The sequence below is a fragment of the Corylus avellana genome, chromosome 4, assembly GCF_965113065.1.
Source record: "Corylus avellana chromosome 4, dhCorAvel1.hap1.2, whole genome shotgun sequence".
NCBI classification, from domain to species: Eukaryota; Viridiplantae; Streptophyta; class Magnoliopsida; order Fagales; family Betulaceae; genus Corylus; species Corylus avellana.
In genome coordinates, this window is record NC_142493.1 from 4752556 (window position 1) to 4768545 (window position 15990).

General features: G+C 34.6%; 1 protein-coding gene across 1 annotated transcript; it reads right to left on the reverse strand.

Annotated features, from left to right (window-relative positions):
* Positions 1 to 343: 343 nt before the first annotated feature.
* On the reverse strand, positions 344 to 5401 carry LOC132179761 (pyruvate kinase isozyme A, chloroplastic). Its single transcript, XM_059592532.2, has 7 exons — positions 4472 to 5401; positions 4059 to 4146; positions 3735 to 3925; positions 3389 to 3507; positions 2097 to 2340; positions 1762 to 1996; positions 344 to 825 (listed from the first exon to the last, which is right to left on the reverse strand). Exons 1-7 carry the CDS (start codon positions 5006 to 5008, stop codon positions 497 to 499), a joined length of 1743 nt encoding a protein of 580 aa, XP_059448515.2. The 5' UTR covers positions 5009 to 5401; the 3' UTR covers positions 344 to 496.
* Positions 5402 to 15990: the final 10589 nt, after the last annotated feature.

Sequence of the window (15990 nt, forward strand, 5' to 3'; positions counted from 1 at the left end):
CAAATGTTATGGGAACCACGCCACATCAAACTTTAGGGGACTGGGATGGAGATAATGAGGTGATGTAATCGACTATAAAACATACATATAAACTCAATATTGGATGGTTTAAGATTCAAGATAGAGTTACATGATATAAATAATAAAGTTGAAAACAAAAAATTATGTATCATTTATAACAAATACAAAGTTTGTGAAATTAATTTTTATAAGTTTCTAAATAAAGTTAATTTATAATGATAAAAGAAAATGAGAAAGTTATAGACTAGTTCATGAACAAATTCGAGTTTGCTCGAAAATAAATGAACTAGGTTTAAAGAAATTTATCTAGCTAGCTCGGTAATAAGCTCAAGATCAACTCGTGTTTGAAATAAAATTAAACGAACCAAACTTAAATATTCAATACTCAACTTGATTGCAGCCATACTAAAGGACATAAGTCATGTTTCACTAAAATGGCAGAAAAGAGGAAACACATCGAAGAACAAAGGCCTTGCTAAGCGATGGTCTTGACCTGGATTGACTGGAAAGCCATTGGGGTTGAACGGGTTGGAACGGCATCTGAGACCACCAAAACGGCGTCTCCTTGTTTCAACATAGCCCATGATTTTATTAGATCAATGGTTTTTGAGATGTTGGCTTCCATATCTTCTGATAAATCAACAAGGAGTGGAATTACTCCCCACTGCAAATTCAGAGCCTTGCGGGTATCATCATTGTTCGTGAATGCAAATATGGGAGGGTTTGGACGGTTGCGTGACAGGAGTGACGCCATGTGTCCGTGCTTTGTGTAGACGAAGATGGCATCCACACCAAGTTTATTTGCTGCATACTCACCACACAGTAGTTTTTGTTTAGGAAATATAACCGCTAAAACACACATAAAGGGGTGGAATCAGGATTTTTGGTGTGGGATGGAATTTTTTATTGTTTTTAGTTGGGGACACAGACTTTATATATATATATATATATATATATATATATATATATATGCATGTGTGCGCTTATATAAAAATAAGCATAAAAGTCTTAATTGTGAACCCAAATGACTGTAGAATAATCACTCAGAAAAATAAATAATATTTTCATCCTATTCTACACTTTTGCTAAAAAAAAACAAATAAATGCAAAAGAAAACGAGATGGGAGGAAGATGGCTATGAAAAAAAAATTACAAACAGAAAAACTCATAACATGTTGAATTTGGGGGGACAAATATATTATTTTGGGAGAACGAATTCTTAAAATATGGATATTTTATGAATAATTTTAAACATTTTGGGAATGATAACGTAGATGTGACGAGCGTTTTTCCTAGTTGTTGGTATCAAAGCAGCCTAGTAGCGCTATATGGTATTGGATTACTGCATAACGTGAACCTGACGAGAACGTCAATGATTTAAGGGTAAACGATTGTAACACTCCGGTCCCACATTAGAAAGATAAAGAATCCACATAGAATTGATGAATTATTAAGGCACTTATGGGTCCTAAATCCCCTATTGATTCTTTAGTATATGAGAGTCATGAGACTGTGCTATATAAGTTATTTTAGGTGCTCCAACTGCAACTTGACTAGTCTTTTTGGGGTTTCTGGGGTCGCTACAGATAGTCTACATAAAACAATTTTGTTTGAACTGATTGACACTGATTTGATGAGTTGATATACGAGCACCTCTTAGTAAGCAACTCCAGCAAGAGATGGCTGCTGTTATTTTCATGGTTTTGGGTGTTGGAATTTAGTCGGGAAAAGTGAAATTACCCATTTCTGCAGCACAATTGCATATCTGCTCAGCAATGCGATCAGGCAATGATACTCCTATTTGATGCTGAAGGAGAAGACATTGTTGGTTTTCCTCACGACCCCATGTTTCCATGCGGCTGCTGGTCATCCGCAATACTGAAAGAGCCTTCTGTCCATATAAACCAATAGCTGACTCCCCAGACAACATCAAGGCATCAGCATACTGCCGAACTGCTTCAGAAACATCTGCAACCTTATGACATCAAAGCATACAGTTATTACTGTTCCTGTTCTTGAATGCATTATTCCTTTAATCCTCCTCCCGATAGTAATAGTACTTTTTAGAATAGTACCTCAGCACGTGTTGGGGTGGGATATTCAATCATGGACTCGAGAAGTTGAGAAGCTACAATCACTGGTTTGTTTAGTTGTCTGCAAACATTTACTATTTCTTCTTGCATAATAGGAATCTTTTCTAGTGGGATTTCAACTCCAAGGTCACCCCGGGCCACCATGATTCCATCTGAAGCCTCTACAATTTCTTCCAATTTATGTAGAGACTCCAAGCTCTCTATCTTTGCCAACACTCTCATGGATCTGTAAATGAAAACAATTCAGGACTTTCATAAGAACTTGAGAAAAAAAATAAAAAGAAATAAAAAAGCATGCAAATTGATTCAAACGAGCACTCTGATGAACCTAAATATCCTAAGTCAAAGAGCTAAATAGGACATAAAAACTACTTAATAACTAATGAGAGCCATATAATCTTTTGATAACACCCTATCATAAACATGACAACTAGTACACATCTACTAGGGCAGAAGGAATAACATGAGAAGGAAAACTTGAAAAAGATTCTCCATGTGAAAGAGGTGATGGGGTATAATATGAGCAATTGTTAGGTTTTCACATAAGCTTTTGTTAGTATAATGAGGGAAATATAATGTTTCTCTCCTAGTAATATCTTGTGAGCAACGTTTGAAATTCAATATTTGGGCTCTGTTTAATACACAAAGCAAACAGACTAGTTATGTAAACTATGCATAAAGCATCTACTGCACACCCACATTTCCATTTGCAACAGAATAGAATTTGAAAAGCAGGTCGCTGTCTCTTTTTGCATAGTATTTGCTTAGTTAAGATGAAATTCCCTAGTAGAACACTAAAATGCATCCAGCTTATATTTATGAACAAATATATAAATTTCAATAGGCTCTACTCTAATTCCATATCCAATTAACCTGGTAAGGTTGGACAGAATCCTCAATGTACTGAGGATTGGATCACCAAGGAATGGAGAAAGAGTAAGAAACAGAATCCAGCTACAACCAAGGATCCGTCACCTTTCTGAGGGTAAGCAGCACCAAGGTCAATAACATTCATGTCTAGGGAAGATACTGCATGCCTCGAATCAATTATTTTCAGAAGAAACTACAATTGATGAGATTTCAAGTTCTCTATTGCATGAAAAATAGATTGACTTGTTTGATGAACTAATGCTCTGAACCACTATAAAGTGGTGCTATTTCATAGCATTTAAGAAGAATAAATCATGTTGTTGAAGAAGAGGAATAAACCTCAGGAAAAAAAAATAAAAAAATAAAATTATGTGAAAAACTTTTGTGCTAGTGTGCTTCCTTACTTGGATGATTTGGTGGAGAGGTAGTTCTTAAGATGCCAGACACAACCAGAATCATTTACAAATGACACGGCAATGAAATCGACACCTTCAGAAATTCCAAATTCAATGTCAGCCCAATCCTGCAGATCAGACAACATGAGTTGTGAATTTATGAGCATGAAAAGATATTGCTAAAATTATGGGTTTACATTATCATCTGAAGATTGAAGAAGCATATAATCATCCTTACTTCTTTAAGTTCACAATCTACAGATGAAAGAACTTTCTCTCTCTCTCTCTCTCTCTCTCTCTCTCTCTTCAAGAGAACAAAAATATATTCAACCAGCATTGCTACTAAATTTTAAACCTTTGTTGATAGAGTAGGAAGCTCATAATTCCTCCCCACAAGCTTCCCATCTCTCCAAAAGCTAAATTTGGCTCGAGGAAGGAGTAAACCAGGGTCTGTGCACTTGCAACGCAAATCACTCCCAATCTTTTCAGTGACTTCAAAGCCTGCCATTCCACCATCAATGACAAGTTCATCTCCCACCTCAATACCTGCCAAATAGTCGAGAACATAAATCAAGACCAAATTCATATCATTAATGTTAATTTAAGGAAAAAAGATTGAGCAGGTGGGTAGGGGGAGCTGGCTTTTAGTTTTTGACTCAATCAGCAATAATGTGACTACCTTCAGAAAAACCTTCATAGTTAGCTTGAACTGTTAATGGACGCGAACCCTCAAACTTCTGTGCAGTAAACAACCAGACTGAACCATCCTGATGATCCAAGTAGAAGACAAATCCATCAGAATTGCATCTTTCTTATGATATGTTATCATTTTGAACAAAATATAAACGAGGGTGTACTCATCTTTTTCCCTAATGAATAAGATTTTAATTAACAACTAAAACAAAAACACCAAACAGCAGAAATCTGCTGACCACCAAGATACTGCTAGCAGTATCAAGAATCCAACAAACAATGATTCCAAAAGGAATCTCAAACAACACCCAAACTAAACAACAGAGCGACAAACCTACAAAACAAACAAACCGAGATGAATATCAAACTACCACACAACACAACTTCAATTTATTCTACCTCTGCTTTGACAGAGGAAGGAGCCCCATGATCAACCACATGAATCTGACTTCCTTCAGTATCAATCATGACAGAAACACAAAACCCCTTTGTCTCATTCAAGCTCTTAATCTTCCTAATCACATCCCGGTGCCACTCCCTCCCATTATGACACATATTAAGCCGAGCCACATTCATCCCTCCCAAAGCCAACTTCTCTAAATCCTCCAACGAGCAACACGCCGGCCCAATCGTGCACACTAGCTTCGTCTTCCTCATCCCCAGAAACCCCTTTTCCCTCAACTCCCCCTCCGAAACCACATCAAACCCAAAAACCCCCCTTAAACCCTTCAAATCACGCAAACGCTCCGATTCCTCCACACCCACCTGCAGCGCCGCCCTTACTCCAATCCCAATCTTCCCCTTCAACTTCCCTCCACTACAACGAAACCCGCCAGCGAAAACCGGGGCACCAAAAACCCTATTCTTCAAATCCAAACATGGGTTTTTACCGGTAATCCGACCACACATAAGACTTGGATCCCGGACGACCGCCATGGACTCAAAAACAGTGCTCTCAATACGACCCTCTTGGTTGGAGTTTAGATTTGTTGATGAGCAGATCAAGGACGTCAAAGACTATAACTTACGAATTCAAAAACATTGTTGTCGATAAGTTTTAAGCGTTTTTGGATCGAAAACTCCGCAGGGTTTTGGAGAGTCGAGGTTGGGGATCTAGAAAGCTGAATATTGTATGAAAAAAGGTCAAAGGGAGAAAATTTGGTGATTTGTTTAACAACTAGTGCTAACTATTTAGGTTTTGAGCATTAAATAATTTGAAAAATGGAGGCGCAAGTGAAAAGGGCGGTACCAGGTACAAGTAGCTGTCCCAGTTTAACGGTCAACTAACCTTCCCGAGGTTGGCCGTGTTTTTCTCGGTGACGATGTTTAGTGTCGGTGTGGTGTCACTTTCCTGCCCTTTGAACTTTCAAGTGCTGGCTTTTGTTGGAGGCCATCGATTTTTCATACTACCAACTTGATACGACCATGTGAATCTAAATCAAATTATTTTGTTAAGATGGAGTGATTTTACTCGGAAACTTCGCTTAATTTTCTGAATTATCATCACTTTTACAATATTTTATTTGAAGTTTAATTTCTCTTAATCATCTTTCAATTGTTTACGATCTCACACAACCGTTAATGTTTCCTCCATTCTATTTTAGTAAGAAAAAAAATTGCAAAGATTAAAGTGTTGATCAAAATTTAACTATATTTGCAAAAAATTTCATGTCTTAATCTTTGGAAAAAAAAATTATTATTATTTTTTTAAATAAAAAAAAAAAAAAGATATTTTAAAAATTTTGTTGAGATTTAACGGAAAATCCTAACGGAATGAAACATTGAAAAAAATTAAAAGTTTGATACACTAAATTAAGAGGTTTTGAACTTTAGTGAGACATTGTAAAATGAGTGAGAATAAAGGAGTAAGTGAAATTTTGACTCACCACCAAAGTGGTAGTTGAGTTAGTAAAGCAGCAGGGGATAAGGTTCAATTCTTCCCCTCCTTTCTTCCTAGTGGTCACGGGTTTGAACCCGCTTACGGTAGTAGTTCGCAAACTAGATGTTACTAAGAAGGGGCTTTACCAACTTGCACTTTGGTGGGATTGTGGTGATGGGCTCGCCTTCCTAGGCAATAGCTATGGCTTAAACCGAACATTTCACAGCAGGTAAAAACCCCGATGGTCATGCCCAAGGAAGAAAATTACATTAGTCGCTCCTTCTCTCCTTTTTAATTAAAATTAAAAAAAAAAAAAAAAAAAAAAAAAAAAAAAAGGTGAAATTTTGACTCCTTGAATTAAGGATGACTTATTACAACACGATTTAAACCCAACAAGCGACAATTTTTCATACAATTCGAATAGTAGTTTATAGTTGAAATGCTTGATCTGGTTACTTAAATTAATAAAATTATAACTAACCTATAACACAAAACAACATTGAACTATAAGTGGAGGACCAGAATAACGGGAGGAAATTGGTGACAGGTAATAATATTCCCGCGTGAAACCTGTGATGTACGGAAAGACACAAAAAATAGGTTTGTGTGGTGATTATGTAATGCTGTCTGTGGTCCCCATATGGACAATCTATGACTCTTTATCAATGAATCTTTTTTTTTGTTTTTGTTTTCTGAAAGTGGTAACCTTGTGGCCTTGGATTTTGGCATGGATCTGTTGCTTTTTCATTACAGCGATCAAATTGTTTTATAGGGTGTCATAGTTTTTATGGTTAAATACTTTATTAGTATTTGGATTTGTCCATTTTTATTTTTTTCACCTTAAGTTTAAATTCTATTATAAATAGGACTTGACTTACGGAAAAAGACCAATTTAGTACTTTTGTTAGATTCCGTCACACGTGTCATTACATAAAAATGTCACGTGCCCTAAAAATTAAAATAAAAATAAATAAATAATAATAATAATTAAAAAACTAAAACAAAAAAAAAATTAAAAATTAAAAATTTATGGTGGTGGCTTGGCCACCCCCTTTTTGGCCATTGGGGGTGGTTCGACCACCCCCAGACCGGTCTTGGGAGCTACCCCCAATGGCCAAAATGGGGGTGGCCGAACTACCCCCAAACCGGCATTGGGGGTGGCTGAGCTACCCCAATGGCCAAAATGGGGCCACCCCATAAATTTTTAATTTTTTTTTTTTAGTTTTAGTTTTTTAATTATTATTATTATTCTTTTAATATTTTTTAGGACACATAACATTTCTATGTGACGACACATGGCATTCTGTTAGTTTGGGCTAATGGAACCTAACAGAGGTATTAAGTTGGTATTTTTCCGTTAATTAGATACTATTTATGATAGGATTTGAATCCTATGTGGGATAAATATAAAAAAAATACAACCCAAGTACTAATAAAGTATTTAACTCTAGTTTTTATTTGGATTAATCATTTAAAATTAACAACACAAATCATAAATTTAAATAGAAAAGAAAAAGAAAAAAAAAAGGACAGGGTGGCTTGCTTAACTATCGAGGTGATTCTACTTCAAGTTGATCTTAAGTGATAGTAAACCGCTCTCTTTGGCGGTATGTGTGGTTCAGCTACCCCCATAGCAAAAGTTGAGGTGGTTAAATAAAATGGTTTAACCACCTTCAAACAAATCTTTAGGGTGATCGAGCCATCCCTTTTAGTTAAAACTCACAAAAATGGTTTGGCCATCTCAACCTACTTATTGGGTGTAGTCAAATTACAATAGCTACTCATATGGTTTGCATGCAGTACAAGACACCATTCTTCCTCTCCTCTCCTCTCTTTATGTGTTGTCACTTTCCTTTCAATTCAAATGAACTACCCAAATTAACTATTGCAATACTTAAGGTATTTCAAGGAAGCAATGCAATAAGTGTCTCATGCTGTCTATGTGGTCCCAAATGGACAGTCTAAGATCATGGCAGATCCTTTTTATTTTTTGAAAGTGGTAAATAATCTTGTGGCCATGGATTTTGGATTAGATTTGTTGCTTTCTCACTCATGCCAGCAGCTAGTACTCTTCTGGGTTCTGACATAGATCTGCCTTACCTTTGAATTCCTTGCAATCTTCAATACTAGACATATTCTAAGAGCATGTTTAAAATTGCATGAGAGTTTAACAGTGTTCAATTGCAGGGATCCCAATAGAGTGCCATCAATAGATTGCCCTAATGTAATACAATAAGACAATCATTTGTTCGGACGGTCCAAACACTTGACCAAGCAAGTGAGGTTCATCTCAAAAAGCATAAGTGAACTCTACTTGTTCCGATATGTGTTTGGTAGCCCAAACCCTACTTGGTCGGGCTGTCTGAACACTTGCCATGCAAGTAGGGCTGGGGCTCGCCCCAATTATCACTGGAGGCTGCTTTATTGCAGTGCAATAGGTCCTGATCATAATTGAAATACACAATTACATAGCACTAGTCCAAAGAAAATAGAACATGTAATTATCAACGTGATCGGTGGTTTCAATGACAACCCCTAAAAGCCATTGAAGATGTGTTTTATAGCCTTTCCCAAACTTTTGACACCGTACTCCTACAATAGGGTTTCTATATAATTGGCCCATGGAGCCATTTTACAAGAGGCCTTTTCTTTCTTTCTTTCTTTTCTCTTTGGATGAATGAATTTGGCCCCAACAAGATGGGAGGGTTCCATGCTGAAAAATTAATATGAAAACATATACTTGAATTCTCATAAAAGTCCGTTTTGATTTGCGATTTCAAAACATTTGATTTTAAAAGCGCAATTTTTAAAAACACAGTTTAGCGTTTGGTAAAACCGCAGTTTAGCTTTTAAAATCGTACGTTTTTTAAAATGCACTCATTTGCCTATGATTCGAAAATATGAATTTTTCTACATATGCAAATTGCAATTTTTTTTTTTTTTTTTTAAATGCGTTATCAATCGATACAAAATCTACGATTTAATTTAAAATCGTACTTTTGATTTATAAAATTGCAATGCCAAACCTAATTTAAGTTTTTTTTTTTTTTTTATTATTATTATTTTTATGTGGTGGGTTGTATATTTTGTGATGTGATGGAGAAATGGGGTACCCTGATTCTGATTGTCCACAGTGACCATTAAACATAGCCTAATCTATATTGTGGCAATTTAACCACCAATTATAGTGTGTTTTTGTCTTTTAGCCAAAAGAAAACATTAGGATTATGTCTTGTCTCATAAGGGTAACTCAATTGGCAGTAGACCATACTTCATGAAGCGGAGATTATTATTTCGAATCCCCTCTCTTTGTCCCCTTGTGTGGACATGTGAAAAAAAAAAAAAAAAAACACTAAGATTATGTCTTCTCGGTTTAGGTATATATTCCATCAATATAAATATAATCAAATCTATTAAATGATTAATCACATTTCCATTTATTTCAGTTCTAAATTTTCATATATTTTTTTCAAAATTATTTTATTTTATTTGGTTATAAGTCTTTCCCCGGTCATTTCTTTGTAATAAGTGAGCTCTCATTACTTTTGTAGGTGGGTAGATAAGTATCGTTATCAACTTATCATTGTTATCTTGGCTACCATTTATTTCACTTTAATTATTCTAAGCGCAATACATCATTTATGCACGTGGCAAACAACACTTAGGCCTAGTTTTTTCAACCTAATTACCTATTTTTTAGTACTTGGTACAACCGAAAATTTTAATCGAATTGAAAACATTTTCGGTTGGCAAAAAAACCTTCTTTAAGCTGCATAAAATTATTTTTTTATTTATTCTTTATTTCCTTCAACTATTTTTCGAGTTAAAGTTTTTCATTCTTCACCCACAAGAATGAAAACATTTTCTTTATTTTTCTGTTGATATTTAAAAAATAAAAATAAAAAAAAATTATAGATTAGCCTCCGTCATGTGGTTATGTGACCACCTATATCCTGATCAAAAGTGGGTGGCCATGTAACCATCCCAATAGAATGGGGGTGGTCGCGCAACCACCTTAACTAAATAACGGTGGTTACATGGCCACCCTAATAGTTCAAGGGTGACTGTGCAGCCACCCATGTTCTCCGCTAAGTGTAATGGTGCGGCCACAAGTATGTTGCAATAATAACTTGTTCTATTCAAAAGAAATAGTGATGGCTTTTTTCACTTGTAATTACTAATTAGTAGTTCAACGCCCATTCTAAAGCGTAAAGCCCAAAAGGCCTCGTCCTAAAATAATAATAATAATAAATTCAAATTGATCAAACTTGAAATTGCACCAGAAAACATAAGAAAAAGTTAAGTCCAAACAATTGGTCCATGCGCTAAAAAAATGATAGCCCCTAAAAGTTGGGCTGAAGGTACCTTCTGTCACCGTCACCAACTTGGCTACAACGGTTAATTATGGTACTGACCTTTGTTAGAAACAATCGTTTAGGCGGGGTGGGATGGGAAATTGCTATACCCTACCCGAGTTCTCTTACACCCACCCCTACCCCTATATCCAAAGGGATATGCACCCTAAAACATCATATGGCAATGTGAAAAGCATATATGCTTACAAGTATTTCTAATAAATCCATATAATGTGAAAGCATCATTCCATGGGGGCTTACTTAGTGCCCATATTAAATTCCCATGGAATCGGAGAATGTTAAAAAGTAGGCATTTTTCTCATCATTTGTTTGTTGGATAGGCCAGCAATACTTGAAAGTGTCATTTTCAGCCTTGTGCTGCTGTGCACCCATTACAACTTGTCCTTTTTACACCTCTTAAATATCTTAAATTTGGGGCCAGAAATCAAAAGCCATGCTATGTGGATGCAACATTGGAAAAACGTGTTGTCAAACATGGGCTCATGAATCACACTGCTGCCTTCTTTATCATATGCTGGGATGGAAAAGGAAAAATAATATAAAGTTTGCCTCCAACGAATGAACCAATGGCACTTTTTAACTTCACGTGATTTAAATGGCTCTTTGGAGTATTAATTAAATCACCTTTAATCAATAGTCCTGTACATCTTTATCATATGCTCTAACTCTAAGAGTAACATATATTAGCTAAATATTATAAATATGAGCAATTTTTCATCTCTAGCAGAATATTTAAAATATATATTTGCTACAGTAAATAACTAGAAGTTGATAAATGATAATTATTATAGTATGCTAGATGAATAAAATATTTATTTTTGCTTCCTACTTCACATGCTCCCCACTCCCTCTCTCTCCCAACACCATCTCGGTTTTGGAGATTGTCCCTACAGTTTGAAAAAGAAAACAGACAGGAGGGGAGGGTGTTATGATTCTTGTGTCTCACATTGGTTAAGTCTAATTTTATCATGTGTATATAAGCTATTAGACACCATTCCCTTACAAGCCAGTTTTTAAAGGTAACTTATACCTAATATTTGTATCATTTGGTATTAGAGTCAAATACCACGTCACAGGTTCGAGTCACTTAAGCGGCGACCTATAGGCTTGATTAAAAATACTAATAGGTGAGTGGAACCGCCAAAAGATAAATGGCTACCATTGGGTCAATGTCGATAGAGTGGGTCCCTATGAACATCAACTGAGGAAGCGTGGTGATATGTTATGATCCTTGTGTCCCATATAGGTTAAGTCTAATATTTACCGTGTGTGTATATAAGCTCTTGAACACCCTTATCTTACAAGGCGGTTATCAAGGACATGTGTATATAAGCTCTTGGGCACCCTTCGGAGGCTGGTAAAACAGGTACTTGATACGACCCGATTACGACCTGCGATGGCCCGTTACACGATTAACCTATACACGAACATGACCCGTTTAGCTAAACGGGTTAGCGGGTCTGACACGATTATAACATGAAAAATAACCGAGTAACCTGACACGACCTGTTTAACCCGTTTAAAATAACATGGTCATATCGGGTAGACACGACCCAACCCGTTAAAAAACCCTAAAGCCTAAATTTTATTTTTAAAAAAGTAATAATAATACATTAATACCAATGAAATTGTTAATAAAAATATTCACAAAATTAGCAATTTTCATAAATTAATTTTTAGATTGTTATTATTTTATTTCAATAAATATTTTGTGCACCATCCAAATTATTTCCAACAATTTAAACTATACAACTTATTCGCATCAAACCACCAATTTAATTTGAAGGAATTGGACCCAATAATCACAAATGTCAACCACATATAAGGTAGCTCTTAAGCTGGCTTTGATACCACTTTAGAGAAAATTAACTCTTCAGGAATTTGGACTCAATTGAGTGATATTAACCAATTACTCTTATAATATGTTTCAACATAAAACTTAATTAATTTTCATTTACATGCTTATACTCTACAATTTGGATTATTAATTTTGTTAGCTATCAAAAAAAATCCCCATGAGATCTCTTATACCTCGCCACTCTTTATCTGCATAGGTATAATGGCAATAAGAGGGAAGACAAAAATAATTACAAACCATGAAAGACACACAAAAATAATTCGCGACTTTTAGGGTTTATGATTTTTTCTACTTTTTTCTTTTTTTTTGGGCAAGTACCTGCCAAACCCGAATAGTAACTGGGTCTGGCGGGTTGACCAGCCAGACACGAAATTAACCAAATCTTAATCGGGTAGACCTGAACCCAATAAGGCCAAACTCAATACCAGTTTTTTCGTGTCATGTTTGTATCGAGTTCGCGGGTTGTGTCAAAATTGCCAGCCCTGACTTACCATCCGGTTTTCAGAGATGAGTTCTACCCAAAATTTATATTAGAGGGGAGGAGGAGCTAGTGGTGCTAGAGATGAGATCGGAAACAATGGACGGGATGGTGGCGAAGCACTTGTGGCTGTGCTTTGGATTTTCGTTGAATTTCTAAGATGGGTATGGATTAGGTTACCAAACAACAACAAAATTTGGAAGTTAAGATTCATCAAAGACTTAAACTCCTCAAGTGGAAAACTATATGGAAATGCCTCCCTACCAGATCTATTCTGGAACCTATACTTAAATTTAACGATGATACTTGTTCATATTTTAGTGTTTGTAATTATTTCATTTACATCATTTACAACTCTTTACTGCTAATTCCTTTGATTTCGTTTGGTTGGCCTGAAACAGCAAAATTCAAAATGATTCCAATCATAATACCTTGCTCTTTTCAAAACAAATGAACTCAACCGGTCTCTCTCATCTCAAAGCTTGGATAGCCCTCACACACAAACTCATTCTCTATTGATGTAGCAGAAGACTAAGTAATTAATCAAAGAGTAGCGTACTTAATTATGAAAGGAGAAGCGTCTTTGTCTTCTACCCAAAGCTAAGCTCAAACCTGCAGGTTGGAAAAGAAAAACACAAAGTAACCTTCGTGTTCAATGAGTCTATGTTTTATATTACAAAGTAGCCTATTTATAGAAGAGAAATACTTGTAGAGAAAGTAAACATAATCCTATAGTAGCAATAGTAAACATAATTCTAATAAGGAAAGGAAAATAATTAAACCAAATCTAATCTTATTAAGAAAATAAAATAAAGTCATAATAAAATAAAATCTTCTACAAATAAAATCATAATATAAAATTGACAATCAGCATGAATCATGACAATCTTTCATTTTGTACTTCTATTGTCTGAAAATGAGTAAAATTCTGTTCAAACGACGCTACTCCAATATTAGGGTCCGTTTCTGATTGCGGTTTTAATAAATGCGATTTTAGAAATTGCATTTTTAAAAATTGTGTTTTTAAAATCACTACTTTTTAAAATCCCAAAAACGTTTGGTAAAACATGTTAAAAAGTTTTTTTTTTTTTTTTTTTTATCAAATATTTGTTATGCAAAACCGTGATCTTGGTTTAAATTCGTACTTTTTTCAAATAAGCACCTCTTAGCATGCTTATAGAAATTGCAATTTTTTTATTTTTTATTTTTTATTTTATTTTTTATTTTATTTTAGATTAAGTGTTTTTTAAATCGCAATGCCAAACACTTTACGTTTTGCGATATCTTTTAAAAAGCACAGATTATTCTTGCGAAATGGCAATCTCAAACGCACCCTTATTTTTGATATTTTTCTTATGTTCGTTTTCACCGAAAATATAGGTAAATATCGTCCTACATCACCCCCTCCTCCTGGCCATCTCAAAGTGAACTTTAATGCAACGACTCCAACCTCTTACTCTGCTGGTGCTACCATCGGCACTAACTCTTTGTGGGGTTCATTCATTTGCCTTAACCACATGGAGAAGGATCCTCTGAATTCAAATGGAAAGGAGTCGGTCCCTTCTAAATGAATGCATGGCAGAATTGTCAAAAAAAATTATAAAATGACAATTCTACCATTCTAAATGAAGGGACCGGTTCTTCTCCAGTTGAATTCAACAGTAGAGGATCCGTTTTCTAATCACATTGGGTTCTAGATCTCCTTATGACCCAACTGAAGGAGAGGCCTTTTTAACCGTCTATGTGGTAAAATCAACCCAAACACTACACATATCAGCATCTTATCCTTAGAGAAATTCATTATAAGTTATACTTAGCCTTCAAAAACCTCACTTTACTATTGATCGCAGAATTGCCCCAATTATTTTTAATACTCTCAGTCTTCTCAACTCTTTTGGCAGCCATATTGTCCCCAAAATTTAAAGAATCACGAACCGCGGTACTCACAATATATGTTACAGGACCACTACCACCCGTTCAATTGGTAGCTTTTTCATAAATTTGTACCCCTTACCCTTTCTAGCTAGATCTCTCCTTAATAGTGAAAAAATTCATTTGGTAGCTTCTTGTTGTCTCCCATCTTGACGGAGAAGAAGTCTCTCTATTTCCAGTTAGTTGTTTTAAAAGGGACAAATTTATTTAAAAAATAAAATAACAAAACTATCCCATTAAAAAAAAATAACTTACGGGTTTCTCTCCATTTCAAATCAGGTCCTTTGACAGGTCATGCATTAACTGTTTTTTTTATTTTTATTTTTAAATAATAATAAACAATAGTACTATAAATTGAAAAAAAATAATAATAATAAACAATAGTATATGGGTGTCAATACGGTTACGGTTAGCGGTTATTGGCAATAGTGTATGGGTGTCAATACGGTTACGGTTAGCGGTTATTGTAACTGTAACCGCCTTAGCGGTTAGTAGATTTCACTAACTGCAACTGCTAACCGCTTAACGGTGAATGGTTAGCTACTAACCGCCGGTTAGCGGTTAGTGAAATAGGTAACCGTTCACTAACAGCTTTTTCAAAATTGGACTTTTTTTTGGGCTTTTTGGGCTATTTTTGGGCTTTTTGAGCTTTTTTATTACTGTAGCATGTTTTACCTTCGTTTGTTTTTTGTATTTTTAGTGTCTTCTTATGCCCAATTGCTATAACAATAGCCCATATTGAAAAATCCAAAATATTTGACCCCAAATTTACATTTACTTGTACTTTAAAAAAAAAAATTCCTTAAATATTAAATCATAATCTGTTAACTTAAAAAAAAAAAAAAAAAAAAAAACACACACACACACACACAACATAAAAAAGAAATAATAATAATAATAAAAAAAAATCAACACAACGTATAAAAAAAGTTCAACACAACATATAAAAGAAGTTCAAATAAAACATATGATATATATGTCATATTATATATGATTATATGTATTATTTGTATTATATAATCATATGATTTAATGATCAATTCATCATGTGATATAATCATATCAATTATAGTGATAATATTACTAAAATTAGAATTATAATAAATTAATACTTCAATTGTGTTTATAAGTAACATACTGTTTAATCAAATGTCCATTACTTAATTTGATATTATACGAATCATAAATCACATTATCATTGTACATGAATAATATGATTCACTTGAATAAAGTATTTGAATTGTCATTGAATCATATGATTAAGTATTGATATTATACATTTATATTATTCATATGCATATATGTATAATTATAATTTATAACATATATAGACTTATAAGTTTATAACATACATTGAAACTAAGTCTCTAGGTACTTAATTGTTGTATTAGTATG

Excerpts from the sequence above, each read along its gene's own strand:
- LOC132179761 (XM_059592532.2), bottom strand. The coding sequence starts at position 5,008 with ATGGCGGTCGTCCGGGATCCAAGTCTTATGTGTGGTCGGATTACCGGT. Across the intron at positions 2,341-3,388 it reads CTCTCCACCAAATCATCCAA|ATCCATGAGAGTGTTGGCAA; the intron begins GTAAGGAAGCAC and ends TTTCATTTACAG. Across the intron at positions 826-1,761 it reads CAATTGTGCTGCAGAAATGG|CAAATAAACTTGGTGTGGAT; the intron begins GTAATTTCACTT and ends GTGAGTATGCAG.